This window comes from Pyrus communis, chromosome 1, assembly GCF_963583255.1.
Source record: "Pyrus communis chromosome 1, drPyrComm1.1, whole genome shotgun sequence".
In the NCBI taxonomy this organism is placed as follows: domain Eukaryota; kingdom Viridiplantae; phylum Streptophyta; class Magnoliopsida; order Rosales; family Rosaceae; genus Pyrus; species Pyrus communis.
Genome location: NC_084803.1, coordinates 11143416 through 11161259, shown reverse-complemented (window position 1 = coordinate 11161259; position 17844 = coordinate 11143416). Strand labels below are relative to the sequence as shown.

The 17844-nt window shown below is 37.5% G+C and overlaps 3 protein-coding genes and 1 pseudogene across 3 annotated transcripts; all 4 read left to right on the top strand.

Moving 5' to 3' along the window:
• Positions 1 to 564: 564 nt before the first annotated feature.
• LOC137743172 (mediator of RNA polymerase II transcription subunit 17-like) lies at positions 565 to 3759 on the top strand. Its single transcript, XM_068483066.1, has 8 exons — positions 565 to 772; positions 886 to 1084; positions 1185 to 1298; positions 1387 to 1472; positions 1766 to 2138; positions 2226 to 2690; positions 2776 to 3093; positions 3278 to 3759. The coding sequence occupies exons 1-8, from the start codon at positions 684 to 686 to the stop codon at positions 3599 to 3601; spliced, it is 1968 nt and encodes a 655-aa protein (XP_068339167.1). The 5' UTR covers positions 565 to 683; the 3' UTR covers positions 3602 to 3759.
• A 713-nt stretch (positions 3760 to 4472) lies between these two features.
• Positions 4473 to 7630, top strand: LOC137715526 (uncharacterized). Its single transcript, XM_068454880.1, has 4 exons — positions 4473 to 5534; positions 6134 to 6298; positions 6392 to 6443; positions 6537 to 7630. Exons 1-4 carry the CDS (start codon positions 5278 to 5280, stop codon positions 6654 to 6656), a joined length of 594 nt encoding a protein of 197 aa, XP_068310981.1. The 5' UTR covers positions 4473 to 5277; the 3' UTR covers positions 6657 to 7630.
• A 1872-nt stretch (positions 7631 to 9502) lies between these two features.
• On the top strand, positions 9503 to 13673 carry LOC137743304 (F-box/kelch-repeat protein At1g57790-like; annotated as a pseudogene).
• A 1737-nt stretch (positions 13674 to 15410) lies between these two features.
• Positions 15411 to 17728, top strand: LOC137743217 (uncharacterized). Its single transcript, XM_068483120.1, has 3 exons — positions 15411 to 15760; positions 16013 to 17341; positions 17500 to 17728. Exons 1-3 carry the CDS (start codon positions 15411 to 15413, stop codon positions 17726 to 17728), a joined length of 1908 nt encoding a protein of 635 aa, XP_068339221.1.
• Positions 17729 to 17844: the final 116 nt, after the last annotated feature.

The following is a 17844-nucleotide window of genomic DNA, read 5'->3' as shown; positions in this document are numbered from 1 at the left end:
TGACCCTTGTCAGATCATTTTATTGGAAATCCTGTAATCATAACTGTTCTTCATACATCGTGCGATTAGAAATCATTTTAAATTTAAAATTTAAAATTAAATATAAATAGTACATAACAAAAACTGATCGCACGATGTACGATGAACGATCATGATCACGGGATTCCCGAGATCCTCAGGAAAAGAATCCGACGAGCATCATTTTCCATACGAAAACTAAAAATCCAGTTAAAACTTAAAAGGTCAACAAGAATAACCCTATTAGAAAAAGGTTGTGCCATTCACATACATCTTTTTACTTTTCACATAAGGAATTGTTATAGCACTCCAAAAATCTCATTTGATACTCCAAACTTTCTATAATTAGAAAGAAAAATACACTTGTAAGGAGTGTAGAATGAGATTTTTGGAATGCTAATAACAGTTCATTTCACATATTATTATTAAGTTTGGCTATTGATTTTCTCTATTCATTTAATCGGATGATCAAAAATTAAAGAGGATGTATGATAAGTAAAAATGGGCGTGAGAAAAAGGCCCGGAATAGGCAAATACATCTTTTTACACAAAGCAATCCGTGACTTTTCCCTTTCAGTACCCAGCTCCCCACTTCCCGCTCCTCCTAGGGTTCTGCCCGAATTTTCTCTGAAAATTTTCACTTTCCCGGAAAAAATCGAGAGAAAATGGACGGAAAAATGGAAATCTCGCTCGACAAGCTTCCCATCAAGCGCTTGGAAGTCATTGAAGAAAACGGCCTTGAACGATTTCCTCCGTACGTCGTCGTTATTTACCGTCTTTATGTCTGATTTTATTTTCTCGGCAACCAAACAGGCATCAACTTTTTATTTTCTCGGAAACCCTAATTGTCTGTTTCTTCAATTAAAGTGATGTAGGCTACGACGAGAAGCGGCAGAATTTGATTCGGAGAATCGATTTCGCCTGGGCTGTGGAGAAGGACGAGAACAAGAAGCAGAAGAAGAGCTCGAAAGAGAGCGCGGCGACGCAGTGGCAATGGCAGAGCATGGTGGAGAACTTGCAGCTGGCGCACCAGGAGCTCTCCGTTATAATAGATCTCATCAACACTGTAAGTATTTCGATTTTCGTTCGATTTCGGGGAGACATTCATTTGAAGGAGCAATGCTTGCTGTGATTGAGTGATTCTAATGGAATGTGAATGTGTGCAGGTAGAAACAAACGATGCTGTAACAGTGGCTAGCATGACGCGTCCTAAGCTGCTTCCTAATGAAGCTATGTCTGATCTTGCTGTGTCTGCCGCAACCAAGCTTCAATGCTTCAGGGTAAATTTCGTAAATTTTTTAAATTCGGTAACTTTTTGTTTTGATTGTTCGTGGATATCTGTTTATGTGTTATTGATTACCATTTCAGCATCTTGGAAAGTATTTTAAGCAGTCTGCCAAAGCTTTGGACCGACAGGTTGCTCGAGAAGCGAGATTTTACGGTGCTCTAATCAGGTGAATCTGCAATGTTTAGTGATGCTCTGGCAGTGATGTTAGTTTGTTTGCCATTTATTTTTTCTTATCACCCAGCAAAGCCATTTGCTTTAATTGTGTATATTTCTGCGTCCATTGTTTGTATCACCTATAAACAACTTCAATAAGCCCGTTGGTTTCTTCTTGCACAGAGGAATTTGGGTAACTTAGAAGTTGTGATATTCTGTTTGTGCATGAGTGAAAGGAACTTGGTACGATAGTATTCATATATTCTTGAACAATATTCTCCATCTTGTATATTGACAAGCGGATAGATTGCAGCAGAACTGGAAAGTTAAGCGGCAGCGTATGGCAGCTTCAGCTTCTGGAAATGAAGGCTTTACCATTGATCTGTTTGACAATTCATTATATGATCGAGCTGCTATATTTCGTCCATCTGCTCTGTCTACAGTTCGTGTTGAACATGACTCGGCTGGCATGCTGGCGATTAATCTACCTCCAAATTCATTTCGATCTCTTCAATTTGGGTTTCTTGGTGCTGATCCAGGTGATACTCCAATTGAATCCAGTAAAACCAAAGCCTATTCATCAAGGGAAGCTGAGAAAGAATCTGTAAGTGATGATGAGTGTGTTAAAGAAACGCATTCACTTCTTCGTGAAGTTCATCAAGCAATCTTCGATGAGCAGGTATATTTTTCACATTCTTTTTTTCCTTATTTATCCCTCTTTCACACTTCTTTTTAATGGATTTTAACTCCTGGTCTTATGGTCCAGGTGTTTAATTTGGTAAATCGTGAAGCCTTCAATCAAACTCTAGGAGTCAATGTAACTGGAATACAAGAAAATTATTTGCAACTGAATATTGGTGAAGGAACCTCTGTGTTCATATCACTTATCCCATCTAAAGATGAACAAACGGCTGACAGTCCAAGCACCCAAAACATAGAGAATGCAATTTTACCTTTGGACACATTGGATGGCCTGCAGTTCCCAGAGGATGATAAACCGGAAACCCCAAAGATAAAGTCAGTAATTCCTGATCAAATTAGTTGTGAAATATATCTGCAACAGATTTTTCACCAGCATGTATTTGTCAAAGCAAAGGATATACCAACTTCAACAGGTGCTCGAGTATCTGGTCAACCAGCCAAAGAAGGTTCTGGACTTCTTGGTCATTTCTGTTTGTCTTTGGCTCATCGGATCTTTTCAAACAAAGTTCTTAAGGAGCTGGAAAATGTGGTAAAGCTCAAATTCTTGTGAAGACATCAATGCTTGAATTTAAATTTGGTTGAACTTTTTCTCACTTGTGTTCATGATTCTGTAGGTTAAAGGGGTACCATATCTGCAGCTGTTATCTCACCCCACTTGGCATTCACGGACATCATCATGGATGCTCTCTGTGAAGATTCCTCAATCTATTCTACATGCATGCCAAACCCGAGCATCTGACATGCGTCACATGAGGAACGTTGCCAAGTCTCAGTTTCATACTAAGGTGGTTGTAACAGATGATTGCATCAATGTAGAAGGGGAAGGTGCTCCTAATGTGGTTGGCCTGTTCAACGAGAATTCTGAGGAAATTTGTTCAATGAACAGATACGATTGCGACTTGGCAGATCTTCCCGTGATAATTTTGCAGCAGGTATTTCTTATATTTCTGAGGTGGTTTAACCGGTTTTAATTTATTTAAAAAAAAGGGTAGTGTTGTGAAAAACAGATTATTGGCAAACACACCATTGGTGTCTTGTGATGTCTGTTTGCATATGGTTGCATGTGGTACGCTACAACTCATGCGTGCTTAACATGATTGTGGAATTTGGCGACAGGTTGCAGGTCAAGTTATTCGCTGGCTTCATGAAGAAGCTCTTACGGTTGGAATAAAGGCAAAACGAGACTTTCTTTGTTTGTCATTTGAGCTGGATCAGGGCGAAACACTCAGTTTGGTGGCACATGTGGACCCAGAAGACAGTGAAGGATGTATCTCATGGTGGTTGGTCATAGACGGAGGGTTTATAGAGGAACAAAAACTCAGTATAGACGCTTCCGATGCTGCATCAGAAACTAGGAAGTTTTTAGGTCATCTATCCCTGGAAGTGTTATATTCAACACTGATGGACTTGGTTAGCCTGTGCAACGGAGGCGGTAACTGACGGTGAAGTAGCTGCTGGTTGTTTTTTCTTTTTTCTATGTTATGTACAAATGTCGTCGTCATGTAATCGATATACAATCCCATAACCCATTGTGGCATGTCCTTTGCACCCTACTTTTTGCCCCCATTAACTACTGTAATAAAATGTAACCTTGTTTTTGAGTGAGATGGCAATAGCTCTAGCATCCCGGACTGGCTGGCTCGAGATCGGCACTGCCGGATCCGAGAGGCAAAATATTATTGTGGCTCATAATCCAGAACACAACCCTCGGCCGCTAACAACATCTGAATGCAACATTCTTCCTTTTGCAAGCATGCGAAACAATGCCAAATTGAAGCCAGCAATTTGCTTGCTTGCCTTTGAAGCAGGCAATCAACAAGAAAAGCAAAAGTCAACTGGGGAGGATGAACCTAGACGTTTCGCGTTTGGGCCAATCACCCCTCGCCAACTTTTAATTGGCGTGACTTTTAAACCATCTCAATCTTTCCGTTGTGTAGTCAATAAATTCAGCTTTCTCTATCACGCGGAAAAAATAATAAATTTGTGGTAATTAAATCAATTAGTGACACAATTCTTTTAATGGTTGCAGCTGAGTTTGAATTTTTTTACCTACATAATACAAAAAAAAAAAAAAAAAATTTCATGATAACTAGTCAGATTTGTTATGCGAGTGTTCTCATTTTTTTTTCTTCATCTAAACTCGAATTCTTTTATAAGAAATTTTATTTGAACTCATTTAACCTATTTCTACATTCAATTTATTCTATTCACCCATATTGTTTTTTATTAAAAAATTAATAAATCAAGATATATTACCTAACCAAAAACATTAAAGAGGGAAATTTAAAAAATTTAAAATCAAAATTGGAAGCTTCTTTTTCTTTCCTGACATTCTTGTTCTCAAACGTCCACGAAAGGAATAATATCCTTAATTACTTCTTCCCCAGTCCCTGCAAACTTCCAATCCAATCCAGACACTTTCTTTCTTCCGTTGATCCAATTCTGTCTTCCCTCTCCAAACACCTGCACCCGCTCGCACAGACCCAAAAGACCAAAATACCCCTCTAGAGTTCCGTTAGTTACACAGCCTTTACACACAGCTCGCTCTCTCTCTGTCTCTTTCTCTCTGCTCTCCTCTACTAGGACTGCTGCGTGCTTCGGATTGGTGTCTGGAAATCGGAGAAACCGATGAAATTGGCGTCTGGGTTCCGACGGGAGGTTGAGTTCGGGAACTGTGTTTGAAGACTTTGAAGCATTCGTTGGAGGAAGGTATTGGACTCCAGGACCAGATGGGTTTGTTCTTCTGAAATTCTTGTTTTTTGTATTGGAATTCGAGATGGTTTTGCGGGAATTTGGATTTCTGATAAGGGTTCTTTGGTTTATCAAGATTTATTGGTTCTTTGATGAGCATGTGGTGGACCTGTGTAATTTTAGGTGATATTGGTGATTGGATTACTAGATTATTGCATTCAATTTTCATAGATACAGAAACACATTGCTGCTCCAAATTTGATTAGAGGTTTAGGAGCAGCAGAGAGAGTAGAACAGTTTACTACATTCCTTGTAGAATTGAATTTTGCCCGGTGGGGGTTTAATTAGTGATTGATTAGCGTGGTTTGGTCAGATTCTGCGGCTTGAGATTCTTATAGTTTGTGTAGTTCATATTGTTTGTATCGATGTCCAGTGGTACGCCAACTGGGGCCGGATACATGAGGCAGAGACATAGCCAGGGCTATGCATCTAGCGGCGATGATCTTGAGGATGATGCATGCTCGGTTATGCGCACTTCATCCCCACAAAGTCCGAAAGTTTGGTCACGGATTGAGATTTTTGAGAATGTCCTTTGGCTTGCCTCAGCAGCATTCATTGTGTACTATGGTGACAGGAAATCCAACTTGATATATCTCTTCTGCCATGATGAGCGAATTAGAAGGTATCGGTTTTGCTTGAATTGTTCTCAGTTTGCACCTCTAGTTATTTTGTTTGTTCATTTGTTAGAAGGGTTGTGCCTCAGGGTTGTGATAAGTGATATGTGTTACTGTTTTATTGCTAGTGTTATTGGACAAGTATACTGTATGACTTGGTTTTTCAGTCTTGTGTTGTTGGGAAACGATACAAGACATACTCGTGGAAATTTGGTAGTTTCCCATTGAATTGATTGCGTTTGCAAGCTTTGACCGAGCTTAAACTTATGTTTGATGTATTGCTTGCTATTTTTTGACAGAGCCTATACCTCTTCATTTCTGTTCACGCAATTGTAATATTAATTTATTAAATGAGAATTTGGATTATGTGATTTTGATTTATGGTCAAGTGATTTGTGCGTATATTTGCTTAAGATTTGGGTTATGTGTAAGACAAGCATAATCATGCTGTTTAGAAAATTCTTATTCTTTTAGCGACTGGAGAAGCAAGGTTTGCCTGCGTATATTCAGTAGTTGTCACGAATTATATGGTGTATTAACTTTTAACTGATCGGGATACATATACATTTTAAAGCTTTCATTCTTATCTATTTTATATAACTTGCAGATTGCCTTTATACCTTGGGATGGCGGGCATAGTTTTAAACATTATCATCTTCTTTTATACGAGTATGTCGGCATGGAGCGTAAGGAGATTTGACGAGAAATGGGAATTAGCAAGTATATCTGCTTTGCCATTTGTGACACTACTTGGCGGCATCTCCTTTTGCTTGTAAGAGGAACCATACTGCAATTCCATTTACATTCATCAGGTGGTACGTTTACAATTACTGCTTCTGACTTGCTGCTCTTTATTTTTTGGCAGCTTCTGCTTCGCTTTGTGGCCAATATGGAGTCTCTTGACGCTTCCTCTTCTGGTAAATCCTGTTTTTTCATCTTGTCATACCTTGTAGATTTACGTATTATTTTTGCTGTGGCAAACTGTCTAAGTACTGTTTGCATTACTGCAGTTCACGCTGTTTATGTCGGGCATGGTTATATGCCCATACATTATAATTGGGATATTTAGGCAACAGCATGATGTGCTGCGTACAGATTATGCCTCGGAGTTAGGTGATAAACAATACTGATCTAGATCAACTCAAACCAGGGATGGTTAGTCGCGTAAGAAGAAGATTGAAGTTTTATCAGATGCTTCCTTGCCATATTTTGCGAGATTGGCCGTTCTGTCATAGTCTTCCAAATCAGTCGGCTTCTACTTTTACCCGAACCTTATTCGGTCGATAAGACTGGTGGTACATCCATAGAGTTCTGTATTAACGTGAAGTGGATTGGTTGGGATGTAGTTTTTGTGATCTGATACCGGTTAGCGATTAACCATATAAGCACGTTGAATCTTTCGAATAGAAATGATGCTCTTTGTTGCTGGTATGAGCCATCTTCGCTTGGGGAGGAGGTTGTGAAATCACCTCTTATGTCCTTTTTTAATCTTTTCTCATTGTAAATGAGCAATGTTTGCACCATAAATTCTGTAGCTTTGAGAGAAACTTCACTATTCGATTTTGTATACCCCTCTCGATCTCGTTTGCTTGCCTTGGCTAGAACTGGCATGGCAATTAATTTTCCTAAACTAAAGAAAACTTTAGGTAGGAGTGTCCAACCATGTCATTTATAAGACACTTCTTACAAAAATATAAAATCTCGTATATTTTGGTCCACCCGACCCAAGCGCTAGTCCTACTCCGTGTGAGAGTCGCTTTGGTCAAAAAGCCCTACCGAAGTTTCTTTCATGACCAATAGAATGTGTGGGAGTGTTGAGTTGGAAAGTGCATGTGAACCCCACAAAGAATGAAAGAAGTCAAGTCACTATGCCTTGTCCCCCATCAAAAAGGAAAAGTGGTCTGTCACTACTCTGATCATTCTCTACTTAGTGCTCAGAATAATTGATTTGAGTTTGCATCGCATGGTGAATAAATGTCACACTCAAATTCCAACACAAAAGCTTGTACAATTATACCGTGCAACATAGGGAAACTCCCAATCTGATGGCCACGTTTGTTGACTAGGATTGGATTAGTGCATTAGATTAGATCACATTGTATTAGAGAGGTTAACAATATTCTAATGTGATGTTTGGTGCTACACAAGAATGAGGAGTTGGATTCTCTGAAAAATGTACTTGTGTTCAAAAGTCTAGGTTCCATTTGTCTTGGGTTTGCATATCGGGAACTGAGAAGGATAAGTATGTTCTTTACCAACCAAAAGAGCCTATGACAAAATATATATATACATATATATATATATATATATATATATTTGAGTTATTGAAGTGCTTCATAAAGATTTTTAATGGGGTGCATGTCATCACTTGTTTACCACTTGACCAATTATAATATAAATAAGAGGAAATAAATAAATAATCTCTCCTAATCATGGGTTGAGAAAATCCGTCTCCTCAGCTCAATTTGCCAGCACTACTTTTGGATTTGAGCAACCTTGGAATGCCAAGATTTCACTAAGCCCACAGTAACTTTCCAAATATTACATTGGATTAGTCAGGGCCAACCCTAAGGGGGTGTCAGGTGTGCGACTGTACAAGGCCTCGAGTTTTAAGGGCCCTTGAATTTTATTAACCTTTATAATGTACTACATTTGCTTTTGCACGGGTTCAACTCCCAGTAGAACCCTTTTGGGCCTTTTTTGAACTACATTAATTTTTTCTTTTCTCTTTAGTATTTGTAGTTTAATTTCTATCATTATAAAAGATAACTTTTGATGATAAATCTATGATTAGGAATATCATAATTAATTAAAATCCTTAAAAGTTTGAACATATAATCTTTAAAACCCCCCTTTCCATATATGACATCATTTAATCGAATACATGTCATTCGTTTATTCTTTTGGTAAGCTTTTAAGGATCATCTAGTTTTCATTCTATTTGAAGACCATTTAGTCATATATATATATATATATATATATATATATCATATAATACAACTTTGCTCACAATACTAAAGTGGAGGTGAATAGGTAATGCTCATTTCCTATTGATTACCGTTAAATTAATTTAGTTTAATTGATTTAAGACACGAATCTTGAATTCTAAGTAATCTAACGACAATCAACCGAGTGGGGGTTAGAAGCATCCTCACTTTAGGGAGTGAGAAAAAATGCAATAAAAAAACTAACAGTTCATTATAACATGCTACAAATATCATAACCAGTGATTTGTTTAACTAGTTCATAATAAAGAGCATGTGTTGTTCTGATTATGATATATGTGCGGTGATATGATATGTACATAGCAGCACAACATGCTTTTTGTGTTTTAAAGTAAGGAGTTTTGAACCCAAAAACATAAAGAATGCAGATACATAGCCACCAAACCATGCTTCTTTTGTATTTTTTTCTTTTGCATTTATATCAATTTATACACAAGAAAAAAAATATATAAAATATAAAAGACAATATAGCAACCAAAATTTAGACCTTGTAAGGGCCTCCGTTTGAGTCTCGCACAGGGCCTCCAAAATCTCAGGACCAGCCTTAGGATTAGTGCATATGAATTGCTACTCTTCAAAGATTACTTTTTTAATTCGCGCATGATTATTATTATTTTTTAAATTTAATTACTTCGCAGAATTATTGTGTTTTGATTTAAGAAGAATTATTTAAGTTGATAGTTTAATCTACCAAATAATTAATCTAAGGGCTCATATGAAAAAGAAGCCGATACGTCCTCAAAATTAGGAACTTAGGGGAGCAGTTCAGTTGAATGAGAATCCAAACTTTTGGAAAAAAAATAAGAATCCTAACCAAGCCAAACTCATAAATTGCTTGGCAGCAGAAAACAACGTAACATACAATTAGAAGCAGCCAAACAGGACTACCGTCTAGGGTTCCGCCATTAATTACGTAACTAAAGATGTTTGAGAAGAAGAGAAAACGAAGTGTCGACATCAACCAACCCAAAATGGACGCAGACTTGGACATGCCGGCACCTGAGGAGATGAACGAGGACTTGAATCTTCCCGGGGGTGAAGGGAAGGAGGTCGGCATGCAGGGCCTGAAGAAGAAGAAGCGCCTCAAGGTCGAGGACACCAAGAACGGCAACGAGGTTCAAGGTAACCGTCTTTAACTTACTCGTTTTTCTGAAATTTTGAAACTGTCATTTTTGGAAAATTGGTTTTCTTGTTTTGGGATTGGGGTTGATTGGCATGGCCATGGCTAGTTGTAGAAGGGTGTTGGCAGACAGCACCTTCGGATACCATGGAGAATATCATACAGCGCCTCGACTTACTTGATCGGATTCGCGGCTTAAGCATCCTCTGCAAGAATTGGAGTTCGATTGCATTGCGAAGAGGCATCCGCAGTGTTCAACAATTTCCTTGGTTAATAGGCACTAAACCAGCCTGGACCCGCAAGTTTGGCGGTACTAAACCAAGTCCCACGTACTTAGGGTTAGAGTTCACCATCCCGCCTGATGGTAACGTTATCAAGTTAGGGTTGTCAAAGCGGAATCAAGGGCGGTTTCATAGTTCCTGCAAAGGTTGGTTGATTATGGTCAATGAAGAAAACTCTAAAGTATTTCTACTAAACCCTAATTCTGTAGTGAAACACGTACTTCCTTCCTTGAGAAAAATCCCGCCCTTCCAAAGATTTGGAGTTCGAAAAGCTGATCGCTTTCTTCTTAAAATTGCACTGTCCAGTTCAAATATCTCAGAATGTAGGGTGGCAGCAATTTTTTCTTCTATGGAAATTGGTGTGTGCAGGCTGGGGAAAAAAGGTTGGAGCATCTGTCCGATGTTGGATGATAGAAAAGAGTCCCCTTTATGCCTATTGTTGTCGTCATGTGGCATGCTATATGTTTTGATAAAAAAACAAGGAGATTAAGAGTGGAAAGGTTACAAGTCGAACGTGACGCTTTGGAGATGATCATGAGAAGTTGGAATATGACAAAAAAGAAGAATCAAGGAAAAGTTATTCCACTGGTGGTGGTCGTCCTAATGGTTTTAGTCATGTAAAGGTCAAGGACAAGTCATACTTGATAGGATCATCAACCAACAATGAAATCTTGTTGATCCATCAGTTTACGGATCACGAAAAGAACGATTCTGGTACCCGGATGATGACTCATGATTTTTTAGTTTACAAGGTCGATCTGGATGAGGGCGGAAGCTTTATCGAGGTACAGAGTTTGGGGAACCAAATATTATTTGTAACAAGTCGAGGTTGTTCTTTTTCCTTGTCCGTGAGTAATTTCACAGGGTTGGAAGCCAACTGCATTTATTTTGCAGAGTTAGGAGTTAGTTCCTATATTGCTGTACGTAGTAAAACCAGCATGTGTGATTTTTCTCATCATTTCTGTAGATGCAAATTTCTTCCTCCTTGATCTTGGACAAAATTGCACCTACAAAACAATTAACACCTTTGGTCAAGGCCAAGAGCTTCATGCGCCCAAGATGAATTTTGTGGGGGGGGGGGGGGGGGCTTTGGCCGAAAAACCTCCGATGCCAAAGTTAAAATTTAGAGAGAAATTGTTTGAGAATTTTTAGAGAATTTTAGCAATAGAGTTGGAAGTAGTCTTTGGGAGAGAATGGATAGCTTTTATAGGTCAATGGCCGGCCTCTTTGGGTGAGAGAGGACCGGCCACCTAGCTCTTTTTGTGGGCTAGGTTCTTGATTTGTTTCAAATTGGAGTTATGAAATAATTAGCTAATTAATCAAAATAATTCCCTAATTAACTTAGCTAATTATTATCATAAAAAGGAAAGATGTGATAGAAAAGGCAGAAGGCATGGTTGATTTCTTTTGGGGTGGAGGATAAACGGCCTTATTGTGCTTTTTGGGTAAAATGGATGACTTAATTGACATTTAAGGGATTAATTAGGCAATTAACCCATTAATTAGTCAATTATTATGTTTTTAGAAGGAATGTTTTAGGAATTATGGAATGAATAAATTATTTAACTAATTGATTAGCTAAATAATGAGGTAGAAAATATATGGAATGAGATAGGTTTTGGGAATTACCTTGTAGATGAGATTTGATGAAATAGGTTTTGAATTGTTACCTATTTGGGGCATTTTCGACTTTGTTGAGGGATGATTGCCCGCTGCTCGCTCGTAGGAATCCCGTTATGCCTCAAGGGTATTTTTGTCCTCTTTTATCCAAAAATCCACGTGTGGTGAATATCTTTGGCTCCACAATTTCTACTTAGATGGTCAGAAATTTGGACAATCAAGAGAATACTACTATCATGCTTCACCTAAGCTCATGCGGGGACCGAGTTGGTTCATTCCAAATTTATGATAGCTTAGCTAGAGATTTTTTGTTTCTTTTGTTTCAGTACTAATTATTTTATTAGAAAACTAAATTTTAATCCTTAAATAAGATGAAGTTTAGAAAAATATCTTATACAAGATTAAAAATTAATTTTAGTCCCTAGACTATATTTAATGCCAGCATATGTATTCAATATATATATATTTTTTTATATAAATTTTATGAATTTAATTTTATGAAAATATTATAGCTTTTAATTCTCATTATGGTAGGCATCTTATATAAGAAAAATATTTTCATAGAGATTTTTCGGTACACTTATATTTTTGCATATTTTCTTATCTGCCACTAATTCATTACAATATATTTAGGTACGAACATTTCGGTACAATGAGTTAATATGTTTAGGTACGGACATTTTAGTACACTAGTTTAATATAATATATTTAGGTACTGATATTTCGGTACACTAGTAGTATCATATAATTAGGTGCGGAATTTTCGGTACATTTATGTTTTTACATATTTTCTTATCTGTCACTAATTCACTATAATATATTTAGGTACGGTCATTTTGGTACACTAATTTAGTAAAATATATTATGATATGGACGTTTAGGTACACTTATTAGAGAAAGTTAAATAAAATTGTATAATAATAAATTTAAAATTTAATGTAATAACATTAAATAAGTTATCTATTAAATATAAAAACAAAAATATAATATGAATTTGAATTAAGTACACATTAAGGGACTAAAATCAATAATCAATCTAACACCAGGTTTTTATTAAATTTTAATCTTCTTGGAAGATTAATGTTCAAAAATCCCTTATGTTATTTTACCAGCACTAGTACAAAATCTGTTTTGCATGACGGAAACTTGCTCGACGAAGCAAATTTTGTCACGCAAAGTTTGTTTGCGCGACAGAGGCAACAAAGCGTCACGCAAAATTTCTTTGCGTGATGGAACTTTGCGCGACGTACATAGACCTTCGTCACGTAATGTTGGGAAAAAAGCGGTAATCATCCTTGGTTTCGTGCCAAAATCTTGCGGGACGCACAATTGCATTGCTCAAACTACCTTTGCGTGACAAATGTCTTATTCGTCGCGCAAAACTATTTTGCGTGACGTCACATTCGTCGCGTAAAGTGGACAACTTTTAGACCTGTTTCAAACCTTGTAGCTAGCTTATTGCATACATTACAGAGGCACTGGTGTTAATTTTGTTTGGATTTCATCCATGTGCGAATGCATACAAACATTTCCTTTCACTGCTTTAATAGGTATGGGTGTGAAAGTATTATTTTCTTCTCAAAGTATTATTGTAATTAAGTATTTACTTTGTTCTATGTTTCTGTAGGAGTCAAGAAGGGGTTAATAAGTTTCTGATTTCATCCTCTTGCAGGAATCATTCCAGAGATTGTTGCACAAGCAAGATGGAACTAGAGCTGAGTGGGAATATCCCTTTGCTGTAGCTGGCATCAAAATTTCCTTTGTCTTGGCACAAATGTTGGATCTTCAATCAGGTACTGAAATTTTCAAGTGAGAGGATGAAAAATCTTGTACTGTCAGATAACTAATCGATGAAAAAGCATCACCTTAGCATGTTCATCTGAAGAGTTGTTTTATTCCTCCACCAAATTTTGAATTTTGATGTTGTGTTTATAATTTTTACGTGTTTAATTTGATTTCATGTTCATCAAATGTTTGCTTACCAAGTTTAAAGGATGTCAATTCATTGAAGTGGGCAATTTCAATTTTAAAGGGTATAATGTATTGCCCTGCATTCTAGTGGATTTGTCCACATTTTGGGTTGTTCCAGGTTCTCCATTACTCAAGAATTTAGAACCATAATGAATTGCCCTGCATATCTTGTCTCTGGCCTAAGAAAACAAGTACAAGTAAATTGTCATATGAAGCAATTTTGGGAAGCACTGATAACGCGAAAATCAACATGGGAAAATGATACATAAAGCATATATTAACACGGGAAAATGATACATAAAGCATATATTAACACATGAAATTTCGCAAAATATGTATAACCATCACTCAAGAAATAGACCAACTTTTGGTCGATATACTTATGATTTCAGCTTGTATTAACCAGTCCCTGATTTTTTACTTGAGTTCTATCTGGTCAAAACAACTATACCGTCTAAAAAATTAGATAACATTTGTAGAAACATTTCAATTGACATACGAGAACTGTAATTTAAGTATACAAATTCCACTATAAATGAACCAAATAACCATTTTATCTTACACAATATTCAGCTTATCTTCTTGGCAGTCGAAAAGTAGGAGTTATATGCTTTGCTATCTAGCCTACTCACCATGAACATACAACACAGTCCATACCCCCTTCAGCTGAACCCCACACGTGCGCGCGCACCCGCATACAAATACTTCAATTAGCATCTAATAATTGTAATTTTGCATTGTCCAACTTCGTTAATCAATCAGAAGCAAACAATTTCCATGACAAAGAAAGCAGAATGACGCACTGATCATATACAATATTTACCCCTTTTCTTGGCCATCTGAAATTAGTAACGATTATGTAGTCTACCCAGCTGAAATCTAGCTCCCCCACCACACACACACAATAAATTTTCATCTCTCTTCTTCTCCATTTCCTCTCCCTTCCTCGATCTATCCCTATTCAATAAGCGATTTGATTTTGTATATGTAACTTTGAATTGAGAATTCAAACTAAAATAACTAAATTTGTTTTGTACAGGATTTTTGTATACGAATATCATTGAAGAACGAAATTGAAGGTATTTTCTTTGTTAAAATAAACTTTATTAATTTTTGTACATCACGTACAAAATTGTTTTGTGTTGTACGAAGTTAATACTACTTAACTTTGTATATTTTTTTCAAGACAAACTTAGTTTCCCGTTTGAGAATTAGTTGGATTTCGTGCATGGATGCGAAAGCATGACTGTGGTCCAATTAATTCTTGAATTGTCCCATTTTTTGGACAGTTTGGGAATGCATAGTTATGTGTTGTAGTTTGCGGTTCATGGATTAGGTTTCGATAGTGGAAATTTTGGTAACATTTTCTGATGTTCTTCGAGTACACGGTAGATATTATGTATCTATGACGTTCACTTGAAGAACTGTAAGGAAATGCTGCCGAAATTTGCACGCGTCGAAATTTCATCCATTGGAATCATAAATTACGGCACATAATTGTGCATTCCTGAATGGGATAGGGCCCTTACCGAAGGAATAAGGTGACAAGACAATAGTTGAAGTTGTTGTAATTCTTGTTCTTTTATTAGGATTGCAAACAAAATGGACAAACAGTGGATACAAAATCATAATAGATGTGTTGTTGAGTACTTGGATGGAATAGAAGAGTTCGTTGATTTCGCAACTAGACACAACGTAGGTTCAACTCATATCCGATGTCCGTGTAGGAGGTGTAACAACTCAATGAGGGAGACATTCGAAAATGTTCGATTTCATTTAATAAGAAATGGGATGATGGAGACCTATACTACTTGGTATCATCATGGAGAACGATTAGACCAAGCTTCATCTTCATACATGACACGAGTGGGGACTGTTGAATCTAATATGGATCCTAATGAACAAGTTATGGATATTCTAAATGACGTTTATCCATACGCCTCGACCACCACCAATGAGGAAGGGGGAGATGACGGCCATCCAACCATGGACAGTGAGGCATTCAAAAACTATGAAAAACTATTGAAAAATGCCAAGCAAGAATTATATCCGGGTTGCGAGAACTTTTCGATGCTCACGGCAATTGTGGAGTTGATGCATGGCAAGATCAAGTTTCGTTTGTCAAACAAGTGTTTTGATTACTTTTTGGGAGTTATCAAGAGGATGCTTCCAAAGGACAATTGTTTACCTGAAGATCATAAAAGTGCCCAAAAAGTGTTGAAGGGTCTTGGATTGGGGTATGAAAAAATTCATGCATGTGTAAATAATTGTATATTGTTCTATAAGGAGAACATACAGTTGGATAAATGCCCTGTATGCAATGAGCCGAGGTTTAAAATGACATCATAGAATAGAAAGACCAAGATTCCACAAAAAGTAATGCGTTATCTTCCATTAAAGCCTAGGTTGCAGCGATTGTACATGTCGATGCATACTGCAATCGATATGAGATGACATAAAGAAAGACGGGTAAATGACGATGTGATAAGGCATCCTGCAGATGGAGAGGCATGGAAAGAATTCGATCGGATGTACCCTGATTTTGCAGCTGACCCGCGAAACATAAGATTGGGACTTGTCACCGACGAATTTAATCCATTCGGGGTTCTAAACCAAATCCACAGCACTTGGCCGGTCGTCGTGTTTCCTTATAATCTGCCACCTTGGAAGTGCATGAAAAAAGAATACATGATGTTGACTCTATTAATTACCGAAGATCCAAGAAATTCCATTGATGTTTATTTGCGACCATTGGTTGATGAGCTAAAAGATTTATGGGAAAACGGTGTTCGTACATACGATAAGTCTACTGGGCAAATGTTCACCATGCGAGTAGCAGTGATGTGGACAGTAAACGATTTTCCCGCGTATGCAATGGTTTCATGGTGGATGACTAAGGGTTATTTGGCATATCCAATATGCAAGGAGAATGTAACATCGTCTTGGCATGCGAGAAAAGTTTGTTATCTTGGTCATCGTAGATGGCTCTCTTGGGACAACGAGTGGCGTCATAATGATAAAGCCTTCCACAGCACAAAAGAGACTCAGTCAAGACCAAGAGAATGGTCCGGAGATGAGATTTTGGATCAGTTAAACCATTTGGAATTTGGTCATTTTGGCAAAGGGGTCAATAAGCCCAGACCAACTACACATCTAAACTGGACGCACAAAAGTATGTTATTTGAGCTCCCGTACTGGTCAAAGTTAAAATTGAGACACAACCTCGATGTTATGCATATTGAGAAAAATGTGTTTGATACTTTGGTCGGGACAGTTCTAGACATTGAAGGAAAAACAAAGGACACGGTCCAAGCTCGCCTTGATTTGGAACGAATGGGCATTAGGTCATCCTTGTGGATGAAGAAAGTTGGTGGTACATTGAAGAAGGGCCATCCTTTTTTTACAGTTAAGCCGAATGGGAAGAAAGAGTTTTTCAACTTTATTTCTTCTGTAAAGTTTCCAGATGGGTATGCTTCCAATATCTCACGTTGCGTGAACGTAAGTGGGTGTAAATTTTCAAACATGAAGAGTCATGACTGTCATGTGATACTCCAACGCCTTCTACCGGTTGGTATTCGACACTTATTGCCTCTTGATGCGGTGAAACCAATAGTGTTGTTGTCGAGATTTTTTTCACAGTTAACTGCAAGGTGTTTACGGAAGTTGGATTTTAAACAATTGCAGGACGACATTGTGAACGTCTTATGCAATTTCGAACAGATATTTCCTCCAGCTTTCTTTACAAGTATGATTCGCTTGCCAGATGAGGCATTGCTTGCCGGACCAATCAATTGTCGATGGATGTATCCAATAGAAAGGTACTTAATTAAGCGTGTGTGTGTATATATATATATATATATAAATATATGTATATATATATAACAAATTCATGATCAATGAACACTTTGAATAATTTGTATCTACCCTTTTATTTGTGCATATATCTTGGTGAGTTGAAAAAGTGTGTCCGAAATAGGGCAAAGCCCGAAGGATCACTTGTGGAAGCATGGGTTGCATATGAGTCACTTACTTTTTGTGCAATGTATCTTCAAGATGTTGAGACAGCTTTCAATCGTCCTCAATGCAATAATGACGGTGGTGTCAGAAAAGAGAAACTGTCTGTTTTTGCCAAAATTGCGCGACCATTCGACAATTCTGTAAAAGGCAAATCGTTTACTAAAAATGACATGGAGGTAGCACATTAGTTCATACTCAACAATTGTGACGAGGTTTTGCCATACCTTGAATAGCATGAACAGTTGATGAAGCGAGAACATCCTTCGCATTTATATGCCAAGAAGCACCGTGAATTATTTCCTTC

Coding starts and splice junctions, on each gene's coding strand:
- LOC137743172 (XM_068483066.1), top strand. CDS start 684: ATGGACGGAAAAATGGAAATCTCGCTCGACAAGCTTCCCATCAAGCGC. Junction 2,691..2,775: donor TTAAGGAGCTGGAAAATGTG/GTAAAGCTCAAA, acceptor ATGATTCTGTAG/GTTAAAGGGGTACCATATCT. Junction 3,094..3,277: donor CCGTGATAATTTTGCAGCAG/GTATTTCTTATA, acceptor ATTTGGCGACAG/GTTGCAGGTCAAGTTATTCG.
- LOC137715526 (XM_068454880.1), top strand. CDS start 5,278: ATGTCCAGTGGTACGCCAACTGGGGCCGGATACATGAGGCAGAGACAT. Junction 5,535..6,133: donor CATGATGAGCGAATTAGAAG/GTATCGGTTTTG, acceptor TATAACTTGCAG/ATTGCCTTTATACCTTGGGA. Junction 6,299..6,391: donor GGCGGCATCTCCTTTTGCTT/GTAAGAGGAACC, acceptor ATTTTTTGGCAG/CTTCTGCTTCGCTTTGTGGC.
- LOC137743217 (XM_068483120.1), top strand. CDS start 15,411: ATGGATCCTAATGAACAAGTTATGGATATTCTAAATGACGTTTATCCA. Junction 15,761..16,012: donor TTGAAGGGTCTTGGATTGGG/GTATGAAAAAAT, acceptor CGATGTGATAAG/GCATCCTGCAGATGGAGAGG. Junction 17,342..17,499: donor TGGATGTATCCAATAGAAAG/GTACTTAATTAA, acceptor TGTCCGAAATAG/GGCAAAGCCCGAAGGATCAC.